This window comes from Mastigoproctus giganteus, chromosome 12 (genome assembly GCF_048544385.1).
Source record: "Mastigoproctus giganteus isolate SK-2022 chromosome 12, ASM4854438v1, whole genome shotgun sequence".
Classification (NCBI taxonomy): domain Eukaryota; kingdom Metazoa; phylum Arthropoda; class Arachnida; order Uropygi; family Thelyphonidae; genus Mastigoproctus; species Mastigoproctus giganteus.
This window is the reverse complement of record NC_143586.1, coordinates 98,850,783-98,874,522: the sequence shown is the minus strand read 5'-3', so window position 1 is coordinate 98,874,522 and position 23,740 is coordinate 98,850,783. Positions and strand designations below refer to the sequence as shown.

The following is a 23,740-nucleotide window of genomic DNA, read 5'->3' as shown; positions in this document are numbered from 1 at the left end:
TAAGTTATTGGTATGCAAAGGACAATTAGTACAATTAGACCCAGAAAAATCCCAATAACTAAATAAAACTGGTTATATTTCAAGTATCCTTTGTATAAATAAACTAATTAAAATACTTCATGTGAAAAGTGTTTTATTTTAAATCTTTTTTTACTTAGTAGTACTCATGTAACGTCCTTCTCAAGTTTAATTATGTAAATTTAACCTTTGTTCACCACTGGAATTGGATTATAAGCATAACTCTCCTACAGTATCCTATACTTTTAACCAGAGACATTTTTATAACAAATAACAAACATAACAAAAACTATATGCTTTTTTTTTTTTTTTTTTTGATTTGGTAGTTGTTGGCGCATCGGCTTCTGTGGCCATATTGCACCTCCCAAGGTTTTTTTTGCAGTACTTTGATCCAAGCCCGAGGCGGGAATCGAACCCGCGACCTTTGGGTTGCCGGGCAGGTACTTTACCCACTCGGCTAGCCTGGTCGGCTACTATATGCTTTTATAAATTCTTTAATTCCAAGTCACCTGTCAATTATTTAAACTCTTTCACTGCTATCTCTTGACCCTAAAATGACCTGCTGTTTCATCCTGATGTGTCTAATAACCAACTAGGGACCTACTGAAGTAATACAAAGCTGGTTCAAAATGGTGGTTCAAAATGGTGCAGGACTGAATTTTTTAAAGATATTTGAGCATAAAATAAAATTTTTTTTTTAGTTTTGTAACCTAGAATGTTTATAATTTTTTACAATAATTAGACAATATCACCTGTCATCGTGGAAGTTGATAGCTTAAATAAATTCAGGGAAAAACTAGACAAATATTTAGAGTGACTGAATGGGTGAAATGGGAAGTGTTTTCTTTTCTTTTCTTTTTTTTTTTTGCCTGATGCTGTATAAGCTTGCTTTCTTGCATCATATACCTCTACTAATGCTAATACTCATGAATGAATTGGAGAAGTTGAAAATGGGTTACAGATTTGATTTCCTGCAGAATTGATAAAACATGATTTTTGAAATTTTCAATTTCTGTTGAAATATCTGATGCATTTAAATCTTTGTTGTATTTTAATGCAAAGTCAGAAGCAGCCTTCTGTAAGTCAAAGTCTTTTGTTGTATGCTGATTTTAGTGTACATCGATCATAAAAATAGATGTTCACATTTATTTTAACAGGAACATTTTCTTCATGGTGAAGTCCTCGATGCAGAGTTTCAAAATCTGCCAACAATTCATCTTCGAAAAGGATACTTAAACTTAGTTGCCCTCATTTCCCCCCACTCAACGTTGATACTCACACTAGTTGTTTGAATACTGTCAAAAATATCAGAATCATTCAGATATTCAGCTCTGTGACCATGTAAACATAGACAGGAGAAATTAACTGAAAGTCAGGGGTCACTCACTACTCTCAAAAAACAGATGACTACTTTCCGGAGTAAAGGGAAACCGCAACAAAGGTTGACCAGAGGCTATTATCTGTTTTGGGAATATTCCTTAATCTTCTGACTGGCTATGGAAAGCAGATGACTAGCACGACTTCTCGGTATATTGGATAGGTGACTGCACATTACATTGTGGAACGGTAATCCCTTTAACCCTTAATCCACGCTTTCTAATTGCCTAAAGGCCAGAAGAACAGTGTGTACAACGTTAAGCCATCTGTAATCTGTCTGTAATTTGGAAATTTTTTCTTTTAAATTTTAAATGTAACTATTTTAAATGTACACTATTTTAAATGTAATTTGCTATAAACAAGTTTGTTAAATAGAAGTCAGACTGTTATTAAATCAAAACTGAAGCAATTTTAAACTGCATAACTAGTCAAGTACACCCTTAAAATGCTGCGCTCGGGGCTGGTGCCCAGTTCAGCCCACTGTAGTTCTGGCTCTGATTCAAGGCCTTATACACCTCAATCAGAACTTTAGCCTTTCTTGGTAAGAGCAACCCTTTGTTCCTCTCAACAATCTTGTTGCCCTTCTCTGTACTCAATTCCAGCAATTCTATATCTTTCCTAAAATGAGGCTTCCAGACCTGTATGCAGTACACAAGGTGTGGCCTGACCATTGCCTTATAGAAAGGGTTAATCATTCCATATCCCTGCTAGCAAAATTTCTGTATATCATTGACCAGCTCATGAGCAGTTCTGGCAGCCTGTCTGCAAAGTTCAGAAAACTTCATACCTGACTGCACAATGGCTCCCAGGTCTTTTTCATTATCCACTACCCTCAGCACTTTACTCTGGGGTTACTGCTACATATATGCAGTATTTTGTATTTGTCAATGTTAAGCTTCAGTTGGAAGTTTAATATTACCACGTCTCAGGCCATCTGCCAAACTTTTATGGTTCCTGTTGCAGTAGTGTACTGTCATTACTGTCGTTAACAACCCTGCCAACCATTGCCTCATCTGCAAACTTGGACATTAAGCCTGATATACTTTCATCAATATCACTGATAAATATAGAAAACAACAATGACCCCAACACTTGTCATTAGACCATGAAGAGAAGTGTCCATTGAATACCACTCTCTGTGTTCTCATACTACTCCAGTTTGTACAGTAGTCTTCCATGTGCAACAGTATCAAAAGCTTTTCTGAAATCCAAGTATATTATATCAAAATTATTTTTTGATTCCAGTTCCTTTGTGATCACATTATAGTATCCAATCAAATTGATCAGACAAGGCTTCCCCTTAACAAACCCATGCTGTGTCTGAACTATAACTGCAGTCTTGTTAGATTATCGTGCAATGCTTCTTTAAGCATTATTTTCCCCGGAACAGAAATTAAATTAACAGGTCTGTAATTAGTCATGTCACCCTTTGATTCCCCTTTGTGAATAGGAGATACATTTGTACATCTCCAGTCTATTGGGACCTCCCCTAAATCCAGTGATGCTATCATAATTATGGCTAAGGATTTGCTTAATTCCTTTCCTGCCTCCTTCAATATAACTCGATAGATCCCATCCCCCACAGGTGCCTTTCTTATGTTTAACTTCAACAATTTCAGCTCCACTTTGCTCTCAGTTATTACAAAATTATTTAGCTCCCTGTTAGAGTTTGATAAAATTCTGGCATTCCCATCCCTAAATAACTTCTCATATGTCAATGTAGATGCAAAATACTCAATCAGTTTGTCTGCTACCTCAGCAGGTCATCAACTGTCAAATCATCAATATCAAGTGGACCGATCTGATCCATCCCCTTCTTTCTAGAGTTTAAATAAGTAAAGAAGTCTTTGCTGTTTTTCTTTGCATCCTTTTCCAAAGATTTCTCATAATCTGCCTTTACTTGCCTAACCCTGTTTGTTGTTGTTGTTGTTTTTGTTTTTTTGGTTTTTAGGAGCATTAGCAACTAAGGCCATATTGCTCCGGGATATGTGGTGGTCATTCCCTGACCTTTCCACATCCTCCGTATTTGGTGGTGACGGGCTTGAACCCCAGTCTAATCAAGAAGCGTGTGCTACGCACGGCTGCTCCTTCCCAACCGGATATGGAGGTGCCAACCCTGTTTGTAACTTGATTACACACTAGCTTATATCTACCATAGGCTTCTATGTTGCCTGATAATTTTTATGTATCCCATGCATTTTCCTTCTCTGCCACGAGTCTCATTAGTTCATCTATTTAGGCCAAACCTTGAACAGTATTTCTTAGTTGGCAAGAAAAGCCTAGTAGCTTCCAAGATTACTTCCTTGAATGTTTCCCATTTAGAATTTACTATTAGTAACAGCATCAGTTGGTTCTTCTGTTTAGAATTCAAAAACTATCTGAGACCACTTTAGTCACCTTTCTGAATGCAAAAACCCTTTCCTTTACCCTTGATGGTAGTTAACATCTTTAAGTAAATCTCACGTCAGCACACTGATTACTGTCACCTAGTTGTCCCTTTACCTGCAGATTCTTAATGCATGAATAATGACTGCTGATAATCAGATAAAGATTATTCCTTGTACATGCAGTTGTAGAAAACAATCATCCAATAAATCCACAAAAGTCTTGCTAGTGTGTAAGTGACCTATCCACAAGTTCCAGTCAATATTTGGTAAGTTAAAATTCTCCATTTTAAGACATTCTGATTTAATGGCCCTCTATTTCTCTGTACAGTTGTTCTTTGTACTCATCAGAGTCAGAGGCCTATAACACACACCTACCTCATTTTTGCTTCCCCAAGCTTATGTCACACCAAACTGACAACATTGCACTGTACACCCAGGTAATGCATCCAATTGAAACTGAATGCACTACCCTAGATTTTATGTTTCTTAATAACAGCATAATCCCTCCTCCTTTCCTACCCTGTCTTTCCTTTCTGTACACATTATACTTCCCAAATTCAAATTCTGCATTCCTTATATCTGTTGACCCCCATGTCTCTGATATCCCAACAATATCCACCTTTGATGTCTTGACCAACACTTCAAATTCATCAAATTTATTTACTATACTCCTAGCATCGGTGTACATGCAAGTATACATGCAGCTGTTCTTACTATTAGTTAGCTTAACACAGCCCATGTATTTACTTGTTCCTTGATGCCTCCCAGCAATTCCTGAAATCCCTAGCATCTTGTTATACAGGCTGCTGTTCAGTCCAATAGGAGCACTGCAAGAATCACTTTCACCTCTGACTGCAGCTATTGTTAATCTGTTCTGACTAGATTAACAGTATATCCCCTCAAAGCTAGCAGTTTTCCGACCCACCTAACACTGCCTCGATAGCATTAGCAAATATTTTTGCACCCTTTCTATTCAAGTGCATCCCATCCTTGTAGAAGTAGTCTCTCCTATTAACTAGCACAGACCACACTGAGAAAAATTCTGCCCCATGAGCCCTGCATAATCTCTCCAGGGATGAACTGATTGACATGGCTCTCATTATACTCTCCCTACTACGTGTTTGGGCAGAATTGGAGACACTTTCAAATTCAACCCTAATTCCCAATTTTTTTTCAGCATTGACCGGTATTTGTAAGTCTGCAGATCTGCTCTTGATGTCATTAGATCCAACGTGTGCAACATCACCTTTTAGGGACAATAGGCTTTATAAAGAGGCAAGACATTTGAATAGTAAAACCATATCAAAGATGAATGCAATATCATTGGGTAATAATGATGGAAAATTGTGAGAAACCTTATGCATCAGCAAATAAAAAAAAACTTACCTCCTACATTAGATCCAATATACAGATTGACTTTTAAATAAGAATTTTAAGACATGTTCTCAAGTTAGTCTCACATGGTAGTTGCCAAGCCATGATATTTGGTATTTTAGGCATGAAAAGATTATGCAATTTCTTTGTTCCAAGTTTATAACAGCAGATTAGATTGCAAAAAGAGTTACTTTCAAAATAACTGATTAAAATTTGGGATCCTGTTTCAGGATATATAAAAACAATAGTGACAAAGGATGCAAGATGTTGTTACCTTTACTACCTGGAGACAAAATGTCAATTCAATAAATGATGTTTGACATCTTCCATTCAGAGAATTGGTCGCCAATGAAGAAAAAGAAATTGGATCGAAAGGTTTAAGGGTAAAGTAATGTTAGAATTATTTTCATATCCTAATAAATTTATACCCCATGTATTTACTTGTTCTTTTGTTTTTACTTAACACATTTACACGTATATCCATTTTTGTAAAATCAGTTATTTTAATCTGTTTAGATCAGTGTTTCTCGACCTTTTCTTAATTATTGCCCCCAAAGAGCTTTTTTAGACAATTATTTTTCATAATCACACCCTCCCCAATTGAAATTTTAAAAGATCAATACTTTATATTTACCATTTTTATTCAATGAGATCCCTGAGCCTGATGCTTCTTATCTAAAAAAGTTCAGTGTTCTGTATGATGTTAATAAGTTTAATTCTAATGTCTCCTCTTGAACATATATCAATTCTGTTTCTTTCCTTTGTTAATATTTTATTTACTGAACTAAAACCACTTTCAACCATATAAGATGTTGGAAAACAAAGCAGTTCTTTGGCCATTTCAGACCACATTGTTAGATAAAGAAGTTTAGTTGTTTTTGATACCTACAACTCAGCCATTCCACCTTTTTCAAATTTATATTTGCATTCTTTGTTACATTTTAATTCAATGAGTTCTGGAATTTCTTCACTAGCAGGCCCGGCATTACATCCAATTGGATCTAACATTCATGGCTTCACTTCAAAAGAAAATATATCTGGAAATCTATTTTTCAATTCACCTTTTAAAGAACAGAAATGATCTGAATAATTCTTAAGTTAATTCTCAGTGAGAGATTCATTGATTTCAGCTAACTCTTGCATACCATGATATTGTTTTCTCATTAAAATGCTTTCAAATATTTCCAATTGTTCAGTGAAGGCTTTCAATAAGCATTTATCACCATAATTAATTTCCCTTGAAGTTGAAGTGATACTTCATTAAGTTTTTGAAAAATTCAAGCCTTATAGTATATGTTGTTTTTATGTTTGCTGATCTCCTTTTCTAAATCTGTCTTCTTCGCTTTCTAAGAAACTAATTTTCATATCAAAAAGGTATATAAATCTTGTTAGACAGTTTCCTTTAGAAAGCCATCGGACTTCTGTAAAAGAAGCCTCACATACTGTTCTTCATTATCAATACAAAATTTTCTGCAAAGTTGATCATATTTGCTACATGACTTTTTTTTATTGATGGTTAACTATACTGAGAGATTGATAAAGAACTGGACTAATATTTTTTGCAACCAGATAACATCGGTGCACAATGCAGTGTACTGCAAGAACATACTTTCTTCAGGTGGGCTATAAACCTTTGTTTATGGAGGTAGCACTATCAATGGAACAGGATACCAAATTTTCTAATGGTACTAATTTTTCATCAAACCATGTTTTTACAGCAGCAAAAATGGATGCTTCAGTACAGTCAGTTTATATACATTTTACAAACATTTCTTCTTGCTATTTACAATCATCATCAAAATAACAAGCATATGCCATTGGAAGGACCTTATTGTCAGTAACTGTGGATTCATCAATCTGAATAGAAAATTTTCTTGTTTCTAGTTTGTCAATTAGCTGCTCTTCAATGTTAACTGATATCTTATTGATTCGTCTTCGAATTGCATCGTTGCTCAATGGCGATGCTTTTAAAATACTGGAAGGATTTTGATGCATCACTGTTGAAATTAGTCTCTAATGCAGGTCATATCACAGTCACAGCAACTGTATGAGCACTACCAGTTTTTGCAATGATTTCTCTAATTTTATAAGACACAATCATTCCAATGTCATTTGTTTTTGTGTTCTTCTTAAATAAGGAAGTAACAGTGTTACGTTGCTCAAAATTCTGTTTTAAATTTTAAAATATTCAATATGTTTACCAACTTTATCAGGATGTTTCCTTTTTAAGTGATCTAAAAGTCTTGATGGTTTCATAACCTCATTTGAAAAAGAACTATTACGCATAAGTCACATAGACTGTCTTGAGTTGAATGGGTTTTCAATAAAGCCATAAGCTAGCTAGTCATCCAGATACTGTCGACACTTTTTCTTTTCAGCACTTGATATGATTGATTGTGGGTTGGATAACTACAAAGAATTAAATAATAAAATATAAACAATTTTTATTTAACTCTCATAGTCCATGTCACTCACAGAAGTTTGTGGCCCTCCAAAGTCAAACCCACCTGGGATTGACTTTGGAGGGCCACAAACCATTGTAATACCCACGATTTTTTGCCCCCCAAAAAACCAATTTTTGTCCCCTTGGGGGAAATATTGCCCCCCAATTGAGAAACCTGGTTTAGATGATGAATTGTGATGTTTGGCATCATAGACCTCCATTTTTTTTTTTTTTTTTTTTTAAATAAACATCACATCACTGATTGTTGAATCAGGCTGTTGTTCAATATAAAGTAACCACTATCTAGGGCATTTTTGATAGCTATATGAGAAATTCTGGACTGGGTTTGATTCAACCACTTCTGTTTCATATCTGGATCTATCTGCTTTCATCACAGTGTGAACAATGTCTGCATTATCCATAATTTCGTTTTCTAACAAATTGATGATTTGTTGGAAAACAGTGTTGAATCCATTGTTGTATGTTTTTTTTTTTGTTATAAATCTTAGGAACCTTTAATTTGCCTGAAATCAATTAATAAAATAAGCTTCTTTTTTTTTTTTTTTTTTTATCTTTGTGTAGTCTGGAGTTTGTGTAGTTTGTGTAGTTTGCTAGTGCTGTCAGTAGCAGGCCAAAATTTTCTCCATGATTTGATAGAATGTAGCCTTAGCATTCTATGCTAAGGCTACGTTGTAAATACATCTTTGATGTTCATAAATTTTAACAATTCTAAAAGAGCTACATTTATATCTTTTTTTTTTTTTTTTTTCCCTCCAAAATTGAATTCAAAAACTTTTTAATTCAGTTTTGTTTGTTTGTCTCTTGGAGCATTCGAGAGCCCTTGAATCTTAGGATGGATCATGGATGTTCCATTCTTCACCTTCTCCCAACCAGGATATGAAAAAAGTGTCATCCAGGAAGAGAATAAACTTTTCAGGTAAGTTTATTTTCTTAAAGTGTTTCTTTAAGACAAGGTACAAATTAAAAAAAAAAAAAAAAAAAAATGAATAATGCAGAGTCCATCCATGTTGGTTTTTCTGCATGGCAGCAAACTTGGTAAAGATGAATAATTAATATTTTGAAAATTTCTGGGATTAGTTGACTTTCCAATAATAAAAATAGCAATCTGTGAGTTCAAGTTGTATTGCTGCAGGCAGATAATTGTGGCTCTCTTCACTCTCTTTCTCTTTGGATTTTTTGTATCCTGATGCGCAGCCTAGCTTTTTTTGCCTTCCTTTTTTGTAAGTAACATCTTTTAATTTAGGTCTGTTTCATGCATATTGTAGAATTGTTCTCCAATCAAATTTTCCTCGTTGATAAATGATTTTAAATCTGTAAATTTTTCAGCAGCAGGCTGTTCAGTGGATAATTTCTCCCCACTAATATTGAATACATGAATATGATGGCAATTTTTCTCGCATCCAAGTCAACCATCACTTGTTACAAAGTCCTCATGGGTAGCACAGTTGGTAGAATTTCCAACCACCCCACACCAAGTAATATACTAAAATGCAATTTAGTATATTACCTGGGTACCTGAGTACAAATCGCATCAATGACATGAGGAATTTTTATGCACCTTTTTCTCAATGTGGCTGAGTTAGTAAGTCTCAGGCAAGGATAGCATGGTTTTTTTCTCCCGAAATTTCGGTTTTCATCGAGTAAACAGAAAATAAAATCGATCACAGAACATATGCAATTTACATACAATACATAATGGTGCAATATGGCCTTCGTTGCTGATGCACCTAAAACCCTACAACAAAGAAAGAAACTTGTTACAAAACCTTCTGTAACATCAATCTTTTTATGGAAGACCAAGGCCTTTTCTTTGATGCTACGATAATTTGAGTCCACTGAATAGAGTTCCACGTTATCTGTCTTGCATAAGCCACAGCCATAATGCATTGTCTACTATCTCTAATTTTGGTTTCTTTAAAGTGGAATGAGAACTTAACAATGAACCTTGTGAAACAAACTGAGCACAAAAATCTTCTAGATTTTTTCCAATCTTTTACAGTTGGTCTCATTCACACATAATTCACGCAATTTTTTTTAGAGATTCACTTGTATTGAGCCTTTACAGAACATCCAACTTAGTTTTCACAGAAAAAACAGCAGCTCTTTCTTTTCTCACCCATATTTAATTAATTTATGTAATATTATATTATAATTTAGGGCTATAGCCTCAGGTTGTGAAAGAAGTTAACTTATGCAGAAGTTAGTGCAATAGCATAATTTGTGTACGTAGCCAACTACTTAAAGTAGTTACAAATTGGTATCATTTTAGTATATTACATATATGTGAATACCTTCACGAAGAGTTACCATGATATTGCACTACCTCGAATAAGTAACACTTCACCACAGGAGAAGACTATTGTTACTTTTTCTCGGCTGATACCACCACCCATACGGCACCATTTTAGAGCTTATTGGCTCCTCATCGGTGGGGGGCAGGTACCCTGGTGTTGCAATGATGAAAACCCAGTTGTGAAGTATAACTCCACAATATGAGAGCTGCCTGAAGATGTAAGGCAATTCAGATTAAATTGCAATTTAGGGCTAGAGCCCCAGGTTGTCATCATTGCAACACTAGGGTACCTGTCCACCTGTGGATGAGGAGCCAATAAGCTCCGAAACAGTGCCATATGGATAGTGGTATCTGCTGAGAATAAGTAACAATAGTCTTCTCCTAGGATGAAGCATTACTTATTTGAGGTAGTGTAATATCATGTAACTCAATATGAGATATACTTAATGATGCCAATTCGTAACTACTTAAGTACAGAAATGATGCTATTGCACTAACTTGTATGTAATTTATGTAATATTTTATTAAATTATGTAATGTACTTAAAATAACAAATAATTTTACTGGTGCACACATGGTATAGAACAAATGCACAACTCCCCACTCGAGAAGCATATAACTCGACAGGTAGGCATGGTGTACTATGTAAGCTGGCCCAGTGCCCGCCACACACTGGAATGTGCCGTAGGCATCAGACATTATTTTTAAGGAGGGGAGTGTCAGTTAAGTGGGCTGCCCTGCTGTTGCTGAGCATTACTGGTGTCAGCAGTACATTAATTGTAACCCATGTTCCAATGTTAAAATTCTGGACCATGTACATGATTCTTGTAATCGCTCCTGGATGGAGGTACTCCATATAGCTGTGGCAGGTTCCAACATTAATTGCAATCGTGGAACCCACATACACCCTATTCTGGAAGTGGCTATTTTACAGTATGATGAAAGATGGTGTTCTTATAATGAGTTGAATGTACATTAGCCTACTTCCACAGAATCTGACAGCTGATATTTTGTTCCCCCTTCTCTTTTCACTGTTCACGATCTCCACTGGTTTGTTAATGTGCTGAAGGTGAAGTTATGGGCAGCTACAACAAACACTTTTTTTGCAATTATATAGTCAAAAAAATTGATAAATATTCAAAGTCATTATTTTGAAAAATTTGATGTGTGAATATCAAATGTGTAAAAACCTGTAAATATATTTGTTAAATAAAATTTCAGTACTGGAACTTTAGTCGAAAACAAAAGCCAATTTGGGCAATAGAAACAATCTATTCGGCATGAACACAGAACTCTATTTTAATATGCTTGAGCAAAATTTATAAGAGAGAAGAAATGGTCTACCATTCTTGACCTTGCAGAGTATAGCTTTTTTTTGCACTAAATCTCAAAGTAATAAAAAATGTAAATACTGTGCTGATTGAGATACTGAAAAAATTATTCACAGGTACTCCTAGATTTTAGAATATTAATTTTACCTTTCTCTTATCTAATGTCACTTTTAAATTCCTGGATAATCCTTATACATTCGAAACTTGCTCTCCAGTTCCACATTAACTCAACTAATTTGCTATTCTTTTTGCCACAAGGTCAACTTGATCAAATAAATATTAATAAGTATTATTAAAATATACTAGTCATTTTCTACTTCACACTGCAGAGGATACATTTCACAGATGTTTCAAACAGACTTCCCCCCCACCTTTCTTGTCAACCCCCCAAAGAATGAAAATGAGCTACAGACCAAACTCAATATAACCGAGTACCTTCCCTCTACCATTAAAAATACATCTTCTCTGTTAATTTTTTAGGCATAATATTAATCACCCAAAATGCAAAAAATTTTATCTTTTCAACCTTGACATTACTACTGTGTTGTTTGATAAATCAGCTCCTGGTGAATAGATTTTCATGATATTTTGTCTGACTCTCCTATAAAGATTTATTGAGTTCTTTCGAATTTCATTAAAACTAAGCATAGAAATATTTTTTTTCATTTTCTATACATATTTTAAGTTATCTATACAAGTATCCTTCTGATGTGAGAAAAAGTCAGATCAAACCAGAATTTCAGTTATGCCCAGATCATCTCTGTGATGAGCATGACATAACTGATTTGTGCCAATTCTGATAGAAACTGTCATAGAGCACACGTGCCTACACACACACACATACACACGTGTGTGTGTGTGTGTGTGTGTGCGTGCGTGCGTGCGTGCATTGATAACATTCATAAATTGGTATCTAGAGATATTCTGCAACTCCCACGTTTTTTTCTTTTGCTCAATTTAAATCAATCTCTTTAATTAATTTTGGGAACTTTCTGCAGAACTTCTCCAATGAAACATTTGTGGCTTCCAGGATCAATTCCTTAAATATTTCTCATAATGAACTCACGTACAAAAGTATATTCTAGTTTTTCCAGGTAAATGAGCCCAAGAAATAGTTCAATTTATTATATTTTCATCTCTTAAAATTGATGCCCCACCTTTTTCTTTTAACCACTGAAATTTCTTTGGACACTATCTGCTATTGATTCCTGCGTGGTTAAGTTTTTGATGCAGTTTGGATCCTTTGTTAGAATGATATTGGGGATAATAGAGCACCATATACTTTCTATAATGTGTCGGAATAAATAAATCAATGTACTGATATGAGATTTACTTAAAGATGTAACTACCATCAAGGGGAAGGGCAATGTCTGCAGTGGTCTCAGACAGTTTTTGAAATCTATACAATGGGACCAACTAATGTTGTTACCAACAACAAATTCTAAATAGGAAGCATTCAGTGAAATGATTATAGAAGCTATTAGGCTTTTCATACCAATACTATAAAATACAGTTCAAGGCTTAGACCTAAATGGATGTCAGGGGAACTACTGAGACACATAGCAGGGAATAAAGATGTATGGGATGCATCTAAATTATCAGGTGATACAGAAGCCTATGGTAGATATAAACTAGTCTACAATCAAGATAAAAGGGAGGTTAGGCAGGCCAAGGCAGATTAAAAGAAGTCTCTGGAAAAGACTGCCAAGAAAGCAGCAAAGACTTTTTTATTTACATTAAGAGAAGAAGGAAGGGGTTGAATCATATTGGGCAACTTAATGTCTATGGGTTAACTGTTGATGAACTGAATGGGTATTTTGTACCGACATTCACACATGTTGTCTGTTGTTTGTTGTTTTGGTTTTTCCTGACCTTTCCGCATCCTCCATATTTGGTGGTGACGGGCTCAAACCCCGGTCTGCATCAAGAAGCGTGTGCGACGCACTGCTGCTTCTTCCCACCTGGCTATGGAGGTGTCCCATTCACACATGGGGGATTCTTTAAGAAGGGGGATGCCAGACATTTATCACATTCTAACAGGGAGATAAATAATTTTGTGATAACTGAGATGAAAGTGGAAGAGAAATTTGAAGTTAAACATAAAAAATGGTGGATGGGATCTATCCAATTATATTAAGGGAGATGGCAAAGGAGGTAAGCAAACCGTTAGTCATATTTATAAGAGAATCTTTGGATTAATGGGAGGTTCCTGGGGACTGGACATGTGCAAATGTATCCTCAGTTCACAAATGGGATTAAAGGGTGACGTGAGTAATTATAGATTAGCTTAACTTCTGTTCCAGGGAAAATAAAGGAGTCACTAATTAAAGTAGTAATGGGGACAAGAGTGCAGTTATATTTCTGTCACAGCAAGGATTTTCTTAGGGGGAGATCTCGTCTGACCAGTTTGATTGGAAACTCTGACAGTGAGAAAGGAACTAGATGCAGAAAACAATTTTGACATCATATATTTAGATTTCAGGAAGGACTGGAGATGTGCAAATGTATCCACAACTGATAAACGAGATCAAAAGGTGACATGAGTAATTACAGACCTGTTAACGTAACATCTGTTCCATGGAAAATAATGGAATATCTGGTTACAGAAGGAATGCAGGGCCAAATGGACATGCATGCTATTATACTGCAATCACAGCATGGATCTGATAAGGAGCAGTCTTGTATAACCAAGAGCAGTCTTGTTTAGTCCTTGAGGTTGTCACAGACATTCTCTCAGATATGCCAGACAAGCTGCACTTGCTATCTGGGAGTCTAAAACGCTGATGGAACTGATATTCGGGTAACATTCAAGTCAAGAGGACACAATTTCAGCAAAGTCTGGATAGTCTGTGATAGCCAAATCCTCTGCTTGCACCTTCACGATGGTGGGGCTGTTAGTAATCCTGAGTATAACCTCCATGCACAAGCATACCGTGGGTGATCACCCTGTTGTGAACCAACGTAAGCAGAGGTCGAGGTGTGGTGCCCACACCACATGGAGGAATTTCTTCCCTCTATGTTATCAGGCAGTATTAGGTGGTAGATGACTCTCATCAACCAGTGCAATACCACCACTTTGCTTATTGGAGGCTTGAAGTGATGGAACCCATGTTTAGTCTCTAGAGCTAAGTTCCGGCCAACCCTTTCCTATCTCTTCCATCATGCAGTATGACTGATGACTTTTAAGGTTAGGATGAACATTGTGGCGAGATCCAATATTCCTTATATTTTGAAGGTACATCTCTAAAACAGTGTTTGCAGGCCGGCCGCTAGTTAGTATACTGGACCGAACCTATTGGTAACTCTTTAGGAGGCTTCCGGATCAGCTAGTGTACAATCTTGCTACCTCTACTCTGCCAGATAGTGACTGGATGGAGTCCGAGTAGTGTGTATGTGGGGAGCATTGTCGAGGCCACGTTATGTCAAGGATCTGGGTATATTCTTACCATGTGTATGCATTATCCAAAAATTTCGTTGCTTCATACCCACCCATTTATTCTTACTATTGAATACACCATGAATTGTCAAACTAATAGAGCAAGCTTATCTGCGAAAAGATCTAAACCTCCCAAGCACTTCCTAAATCATTTCACAAATATACGTGGTCTCAATTCTAATTTTAACGATGTCCATTTCCACTTGCAGTCTGCCAAACCCCATGTACTTTTTCTGACAGAATCTCAGTTATCAGTTGATTCAACTACTCCTCATCTCAGATGCCCAAATTATTCGCTGTATGATTCCTTTCACCTCAAAGGTGGTACTTGTACATAAGTCCGTTCTGATATTCCCTGTCAGAGACTTGGCAATTTGGAATCTACTCTCTTTGATCTTCTCTGGCTTAAAATCTCTCTCTACCTTATTGTGTAAAATTCATCTGCTGTCTCTACTGTTCTCCCAACTCCACTAATCACTTGGAGCTCTTTGACTTCCTCTCTTTGCAACTTGACTTTCTCCAGTGCAACTTTCCTAACAGTGAGGTAATTTTCCTTGGTGATTTTAATGTTCACAACTCCAGGTGGCTTCCGTTTTCTAGTCACACCAACCCAGCTGGTCAAGATGCTGAGGCTTTTGCAATTACTAATGACCTTGCACAGATTGTTTTACCTACAAGAATACCGGACAATCCTAATCATACAGCCAATACGCTTGATCTTTTTCTCACAAACAACCCTTCTAAGAACACAGTTGAAGTGTACTTAGAAATCCTTTAGGCACTTCAGATCACAACTTGGTGATTATCTCTTCTCCGATTGAGCCTTTATCTCATGGCTATTCCCAACCTCGTGTTGTTTGGCATTACAAGAATGCAAAATGGGATGACCTGCAAGATTTCTTTTCTTCTTTTCGTTGGTCGGATTAATGTTTCAAAACTTCTGATGTCAACGTTTGCTCAGATCTTGTCAGTGAAATTATTCTTCTACGAATGGAAAACTTAATTCCACACTGTAATTTAAAATCTCATCTTTTATCTAAACCTTGGATTTCCAATAAATGTGCTAAGGCTGTTCAAGAGAAGAATGTTGCATATCGTAATTGGCTTGTTTCTAATTCTTCAGTTTCATTTTCTGCCTATACCAAAGCTTGCAACAATTGTAAAGCCGTTATTAATCAGTCCAAATTAGAGTTTGAACAGGCTAAGAGTAGAAAACTTGCTTCTTGCCCTAATGGTAGCCGAGCATTCTGGTCCCTTGCCAAAGCTATTGGCCATAACTTTTGCCCATCTCTGCTCCCACCTCTGTCAAAACCAGATGGTTCTGTTGTCACTTCAGCCAAGGATAAAGCTGACCTGCTAGCATCCCATTTTTCTTCCAACCCATATATTAATTATTTTGGTAAAACACCTCCCACCATTCCCAACACGCTCCATTCAATGCCTCCTGTGGTCTTCCGTCAAAAGGATGTCAGAAGGATTTTGACGAATCTTGATGCTAAGAAAGCTCCAGGTCCCGATAGTATTTCTCCAATTGTTCTCAAAACCTGTGCTCCTGAACTTACTCCTATTCTTTGCCACCTCTTTTCACTTTCTTATTCCAAAGATGTTTTTCCTTCTGCTTGGAAATTTGCTCATATCCAGCCAGTTCCTAAAAAGGGTGACAAACCCCACCCATCCAATTATCGTCCCATTGCAATTACTTCTACTCTTTCTAAAGTAATGGAGAAATCAATTAACCGCCAACTGCTAAACAACATAGAAACCTTCCATCTGATCAACGATCGCCAGTATGGATTCCGTTAGTGTCGATCCACTGGTGATATTCTGGCTTATGTTACCCATTTATGGACTAATTTAATGGAAAGGCTCGGTGAAACACAAGTAGTTGCTCTTGACATGAAAAGCTTTTGATCGTGTTTGGCATAAAGGTCTTCTAAACAAGGTTCCATCTTATGGTTTGCCAACTGTTTTTAGTAATTGGTTATCCAGTTTTCTCTCTGATCGCTCACTGAGGGTGATGGTAGATGGCTCTCTGTCTTCTAACTTCTCCACTAATGCCAGTGTCCCCCAAGGTTCAGTTCTTTCCCCCACTCTTTTCCTCTTGTATATTAATGACCTTCTTCCATTGACTGGAAATCCTATCCATAGTTTTGCTGATGATAGCACATTGCATTCCACTTTCCATTTTGAGAAACCTTGTCCTACTTAATCAGCTTCAATTTTTCAAAAATTTGCTACCAATTCCTTAAATGCCTATCTTCAGGTAATTCTCCAGTGGGGCAAAGACAACTTAGTTGATTTCAACCCTTCTAAAACTCAGTCTGTCTTATATCTCGCAAAAAGGATTCTTCTGCTCCTATTCTTCTGCTCTTATCTTTAGTGACACTCCGATTTCTAGACAAAATGATATATCTCTTTTGGGGATTACCCTGACTTCTAATCTCTCTTGGCACAAGCACATTACAAATACTGCTTCCTCTGCATCTAAAAAACTTGTTTTTCTCTTTCGCTCTCGCCTTTACTTTTCTTCCAAACAGCTGCTCACTCTGTATAAATTGCAAATCCGCCCTGCCATGGAATATTGTTCCCACATCTGGGATGGTGCCCGCAAAACCTCTCTCAGGCTTCTTGATTCCATTCAGACGAGGGCAGTTAGGTTAATTAAAGAAGAATAACAGAGTCTCTCCATTCGCTGTCTGTTTCTGCTGCTTGCCTCTTCTATAGATACTTCCATGGGCACTGTTCTTCTGAATTGGCTTCTATAATTCCCGCTCTCTCTTTAAAAACAGTTTCCTGTCCAACTTCAAATTCAGAGAACCAACTTTTCATCTTCCTCGTTTATTCAGTCAACTGCAGTTTTCTGGAACAACCTTCCTTCATACGTATTTCCTGAAAATTACAGTCTACAGAAGTTCAAGTCCAATGTCAACAAATATCTTCTTTCGTATACTCAACCTTCAAACCCAAGCACGGTACTAAGTATGGGTTCTAATAATAAAAAAAAACAAATTAAAAAAAAAAAAAAAACAAATTTAGATACTTCCATGGGCACTGTTCTTCTGAATTGGCTTCTATAATTCCCGCTCTCTCTTTAAAAACAGTTTCCTGTCCAACTTCAAATTCAGAGAACCAACTTTTCATCTTCCTCGTTTATTCATTCAACTGCAGTTTTCTGGAACAACCTTCCTTCATACGTATTTCCTGAAAATTACAGTCTACAGAAGTTCAAGTCCAATGTCAACAAATATCTTCTTTCGTATACTCAACCTTCAAACCCAAGCATGGTACTAAGTATGGGTTCTAATAATAAAAAAAACAAATTAAAAAAAAAAAAAAACAAATTTCATAAATTACTATGATACAGTGACCGAGGAACTGCATGTAAAAAACATTTTGATATTATATATGTGTATTTATGGAAAGCTTTTGATAATGTTGCACATAAAAGACTGCTGTACAGATTGGTGCAGTGTGGCGTTAGGGGAAAGTTATGTTATGGATAAAGGGATGGCTGAGTGGGAGAAAACAGAGAACAGTTATCAATGGACACTGCTCTTCATGGACTAATGTATTAGTGGACTCCCAGAGGGTTTGGTGTTGGGCCCATTGTTGTTTTCTGTATTTATTAATGGTATTTATGAAGGTATATATCAGGCTTAATGTCTAAGTTTGTAAATGATACAAAGATTGGCAAGGTGGTGGTGACAGTAATGAAGGTATGCTTTTGCAATAAGATCTAGAAAAATTAGGCAGATGGGCTGAGAAATGGCAAATGAAGTTTGCCATTTCTCAGAAACAAATGCAAGTACTGTATATGGGTAGCTGTATTCCCAGACTAATGTACCAGTTGTGTGGTACTGCACTCGGGGTAGTGAAAAATGAAAAGTACCTGCAGGTAAGGCATAACTGTGCAGTCTGATATTAAGTTCTATGAGCTGTGCAGAAAGCTTTCCAGGATTGCTTATGAGGTTTTGTCTAACATGCAGGAATTTTGCTAGCATGGATGATGAGGTGATTATCCCACTGTATAAGGCAATGGTCAGGTCACATCTTCAGTACTGCATATTGAAGGGCTCATTTTAGGAAGGAAGGAAGTAGAGCTGGTGAAATAGGTACAAAGGGCAACAAGATTAGTGAGGGGAACAAAGGTGTGCTCTTACCAAGAAGGCTTAAGTTCTACAGTTTTTAGTGTCTGGAGACTAAGAATCTGTGAGGTGATCTGGTTGAGGTGTTTAAAGCTTTGAATGGATTGAGCAAACTCAATGCTGATGGAATTCTATCTCTTGCTTAGACTATGCACATGAGGAGACATAAATTCAAACTGAGGAAGGATAGTTGCCGAACAGATGTGAAGAAGTTGTCTTCAGCCAACTGGTGGATGACTGCAGGATGTTTCCAACCAACCAACCAACCAACCAACCAACCAACCAACCAACCAACCAACCAACCAACCAACCAACCAACCAACCAACCAACCAACCAACCAACCAACCAACCAACCAACCAACCAACCAACCAACCAACCAACCAACCAACCAACCAACCAACCAACCAACCAACCAACCAACCAACCAACCAACCAACCAACCAACCAACCAACCAACCAACCAACCAACCAACCAACCAACCAACCAACCAACCAACCAACCAACCAACCAACCAACCAACCAACCAACCAACCAACCAACCAACCAACCAACCAACCAACCAACCAACCAACCAACCAACCAACCAACCAACCAACCAACCAACCAACCAACCAACCAACCAACCAACCAACCAACCAACCAACCAACCAACCAACCAACCAACCAACCAACCAACCAACCAACCAACCAACCAACCAACCAACCAACCAACCAACCAACCAACCAACCAACCAACCAACCAACCAACCAACCAACCAACCAACCAACCAACCAACCAACCAACCAACCAACCAACCAACCAACCAACCAACCAACCAACCAACCAACCAACCAACCAACCAACCAACCAACCAACCAACCAACCAACCAACCAACCAACCAACCAACCAACCAACCAACCAACCAACCAACCAACCAACCAACCAACCAACCAACCAACCAACCAACCAACCAACCAACCAACCAACCAACCAACCAACCAACCAACCAACCAACCAACCAACCAACCAACCAACCAACCAACCAACCAACCAACCAACCAACCAACCAACCAACCAACCAACCAACCAACCAACCAACCAACCAACCAACCAACCAACCAACCAACCAACCAACCAACCAACCAACCAACCAACCAACCAACCAACCAACCAACCAACCAACCAACCAACCAACCAACCAACCAACCAACCAACCAACCAACCAACCAACCAACCAACCAACCAACCAACCAACCAACCAACCAACCAACCAACCAACCAACCAACCAACCAACCAACCAACCAACCAACCAACCAACCAACCAACGATGGATGTTTCCATCCATCGTTGTGGAAGTGGATAGTTTGAATAAATTTAAAGACCAACTAGACAAACTATTGAACATTCTGTTCATTCGCTTATCCATCCCAGATAAGTGAAATGTTTTTTTTTTGGCTGATACTGTATAAGCTTGCTTCTTGCATCATTTGCCCACTATTAATACTAATACTAATATGTTGGTAAAGTGACAGGTTAGTGCATTAGCATCATATTTGTACTTAAGTGAATCACTGAAATGGCATCACTTTATTGTATCTCATATTGTGAATACCTTCACAATGAGTTGCCTGATATTGCACTACCTCAAATAATCAACACCTCTCCAGTGGAGAAGGCTATTGTTACTTATTCCCAGTGGAAAGCACAACCCATTTTTAATATATTGGTATTAAATCAAATAATCAATTTTGTAATTAAGAGGAAACTAAATATTTCACTGGTGATATGTATGACCAGTGAATATAAAATCTGAAATCTCAAATATTCATATTTATGAAAGATCGGTACATCTAATTTTCCTCCATCCTTCCATTTATATAGCAACTATATGTATGTCTGCATGACTATATGTGCCTTATATTGTCAATCATGCCTTAGCTTCAACACATAAATCATAGATTGTGGTAATATCCTTTATGTGTTTTCAATAAATTATATTACCACATTAAGGCCAGTACATTCATTTAGTGATGGGATTGCCATCTACTTTCTATCAGCCTGATACAGCTGAGTGGTTGGGGGCAAGAGTATAGTAGCAAACACTCTTTGAGTAGACCAGATTCAAGCATGCATGACTGCTAAAAATGATTAGTGATTGTATTCATGATTTAATATAAACTCCTCTGACCTAGTAGTTGTGTTGGCGTATAAACAAGAGCTTTACAATTTAATAAAGCAGTTTCCTCAGAACTGCTACTCACTTTAAATTTCAGAATGTTTCATTTTATAGAATATGCTGTTAAATTCCTCGTTCATTCTAAATGAGACATAATCCAGAAGATCTTTCTCAGTTGTGCAGGGATCATTTCTAGCCTCCTCCCCCTTTTTTTTTTTTTCACTGATTTCACTTGACTATCATACCATTCACTTTAGAGTAACTTTTAATGCTTTCTAAGGGTAATTTTTTTGCCAGTTTTTTTTTATTTAAAATTCAAGAAGTCTATTGAATAAGGCGATAATGCATAAACAATCCTAGAAAAGCCTTGCATGTGATTTCAGGCAATTGTCAATAGGTTAAAATAATCTCAGAAGAATTTACAATATATAAGCTTTGCTATAAAATTTGTCAGATTTTTATTTCCAGCTGATCAGAACAGAGAAACTTTCTAAAAAAATATTTTTACTTTTGCAGCTTTCTAGCAAAATGTATTTAAAAATTTCAGAAGATAAACTTTCTGAACACTTTAATATAGACCTAAAATGCTTTGAATAGATCATTTTTATACTCAAGAAACCTAACTGCAAGTAAGTAAAATGCAAACCTACCAGCTTCAATTTCTTCAGGGTTTCTTTGCGTTTCTTTAGTTCTGTGCACCAAATTGTATCGAGTGCAGATATTTCAGGTAATTTGAGTGGATTTGAGCACATTTTGTAATCTGGTGGATAACCTGCAATATTGTGTTTCACTTTACAATTTATTTGGTTTCTAAATAAAATAAACAAATAAACAAAAAATAAATAAATAAAAAAAAATAAAAAAATATATATATCTGGTTGCTGTTTTGTGGATATTGCTCATCAAAACTAAAATTGCCTTTTTCTTAATGAAAAGTGTGAACTTTCGAATTGTCCAATTGTAAACTACGCATAATAATAATAAATAAATAAATTATAGTACTCAAATGAAAATAAGTGAAATAAAGTGAATAAGAAAATATTAACAAAAATCAAAGGTAGCATACAATGATAAATTTTTATGGCAGTTTTATTTTATAAAGTAGAGGAAAGCATTGTTTATTGTATACTGCCAATGAATTCAAATTTTCAAGTAAATTCTTGCAAAAATAAACTTTTTAGATGACATCTCACAGTCTGAAATTACAGAAACAAATACAATAAAGCACCATATATCAAGAAAAAAAATCTAGCATAAATCCCAAACCAAATGCAACTGTAACTGTGGTTCTGGGTAACAATTTTAAATTGGCACAGCAAGTATTGTGTGGTCCTCTGATCTGCCATCAATGGCAGGTTGGAGAGCTATAATTTATATACTTATTTACCTTATTTTATTATAGCAGTTTCTGATCATAATTTATTTATGGCACAAGAGGAGTTACTGTTCCCATGATTTCATTAACAAGTTCACTTATTATGGTGATAAAGTATACCTATGCTCATATTTTATCGCCATATTCTTGTAATTTATTGTCTTTTTAATACAGCATTTTCCAGATTTTTTCAATTTTCTCTTTATCTTGGCTGCCTGTATTCACTTTGAATCTTTAGCATTAGCAGAGGCATATGATGCAAGAAAGCAAGCTTACATTATACAGCATATGATGCAAGAAAGCAAGCTTATACAGCATCAGTCAAAAAAAAATCCCATTTCACATATCCATTTGTTTAACCGTTTGTCCAGTTCTTCCATGGATTTAGTTAAGCTATCAACTGCCACAACGACAGACGAAAGTTTGTTTCAGCAATCAACTACCTGCTGGATAATGGCAAATTTCTGCACATCTAATCTACTACTGCTTTTCCTCAATTTGAATTTATGTCCCCTCAGGTTCATAATCTGAGCAAGAGAAAGAATGGGTTGAGCATCCATCAGCAATGATGGATGCTCAACCCATTCAGCCTTATACACCTCAATTAGATCATCTCACAGATGTGGAAATTTTAAGAACTTAAGCCTTTCTTGGTAAGAGGCCCCTTCGTTCCCTTCACTAATCTTACTAACCTGCTCTGAACTTATTCTAGCAACTCTACATCCTTCCTAAAATAAGGCCTCCAGACCAGTATGCAGTACTCAAGGTGTGGCCTCATCATTGTCTTATACAAAGAGATAATCACCTCTTCATCCCTACAAGAAAAATTCCTGTGTATCATGAAGATCTCATGACCTGTTCTGGCAGTGTCTGTTAACTCAGAAAACTTCATATCTGACTGCACAGTTATATATGCACTATTTTGCATCTGTCAATGTTAAACTTCAGTTGCTACTTCTCAGCCCGTCTGTCCAACTTTTATAGATCCTGTTGCAGTAGTATACTGTCATTACTGTCATTAACAACCTTGTCAACCTGTATATCATCAACAAACTTCGACATTAAGCCGGATATACCTTCATCAATATTGATAAATATACAAACAACAATGGGCCCAACACTGAAACCTGGGGGAATTCACTAATAACTTTAGGTCCACAAAGAGCAGTGTCCACTGATTACCACTAGGGCTTGCAAACCGGTTTTATAAACCGGTTAAATCCGGTTTTCATACTGAGTTGTTAAAACCAAAACCGAGCTTCTAAAACCGGATTCTAATATTTTTTTAGTTAGCCCTCGAATATAGTTTTTTGTTAGGCACATTTTCTTTTGTTTGTTCGTTTGTCTGGATCGTTCAACTGTTTTACGTTTTAAACATG

General features: G+C 36.6%; 1 protein-coding gene across 1 annotated transcript in view; it reads right to left on the bottom strand.

Moving 5' to 3' along the window:
• The window catches only part of LOC150077294 (condensin-2 complex subunit H2-like), a 482,911-nt gene that overhangs the window by 168,229 nt on the left and 290,942 nt on the right, over positions 1-23,740 (bottom strand). The window contains exon 10 of the mRNA XM_090385846.1: positions 21,637-21,758. Coding sequence (XP_090241972.1) covers positions 21,637-21,758 — 122 coding nt within the window. The remainder of the gene's footprint in view (positions 1-21,636; positions 21,759-23,740) is intronic.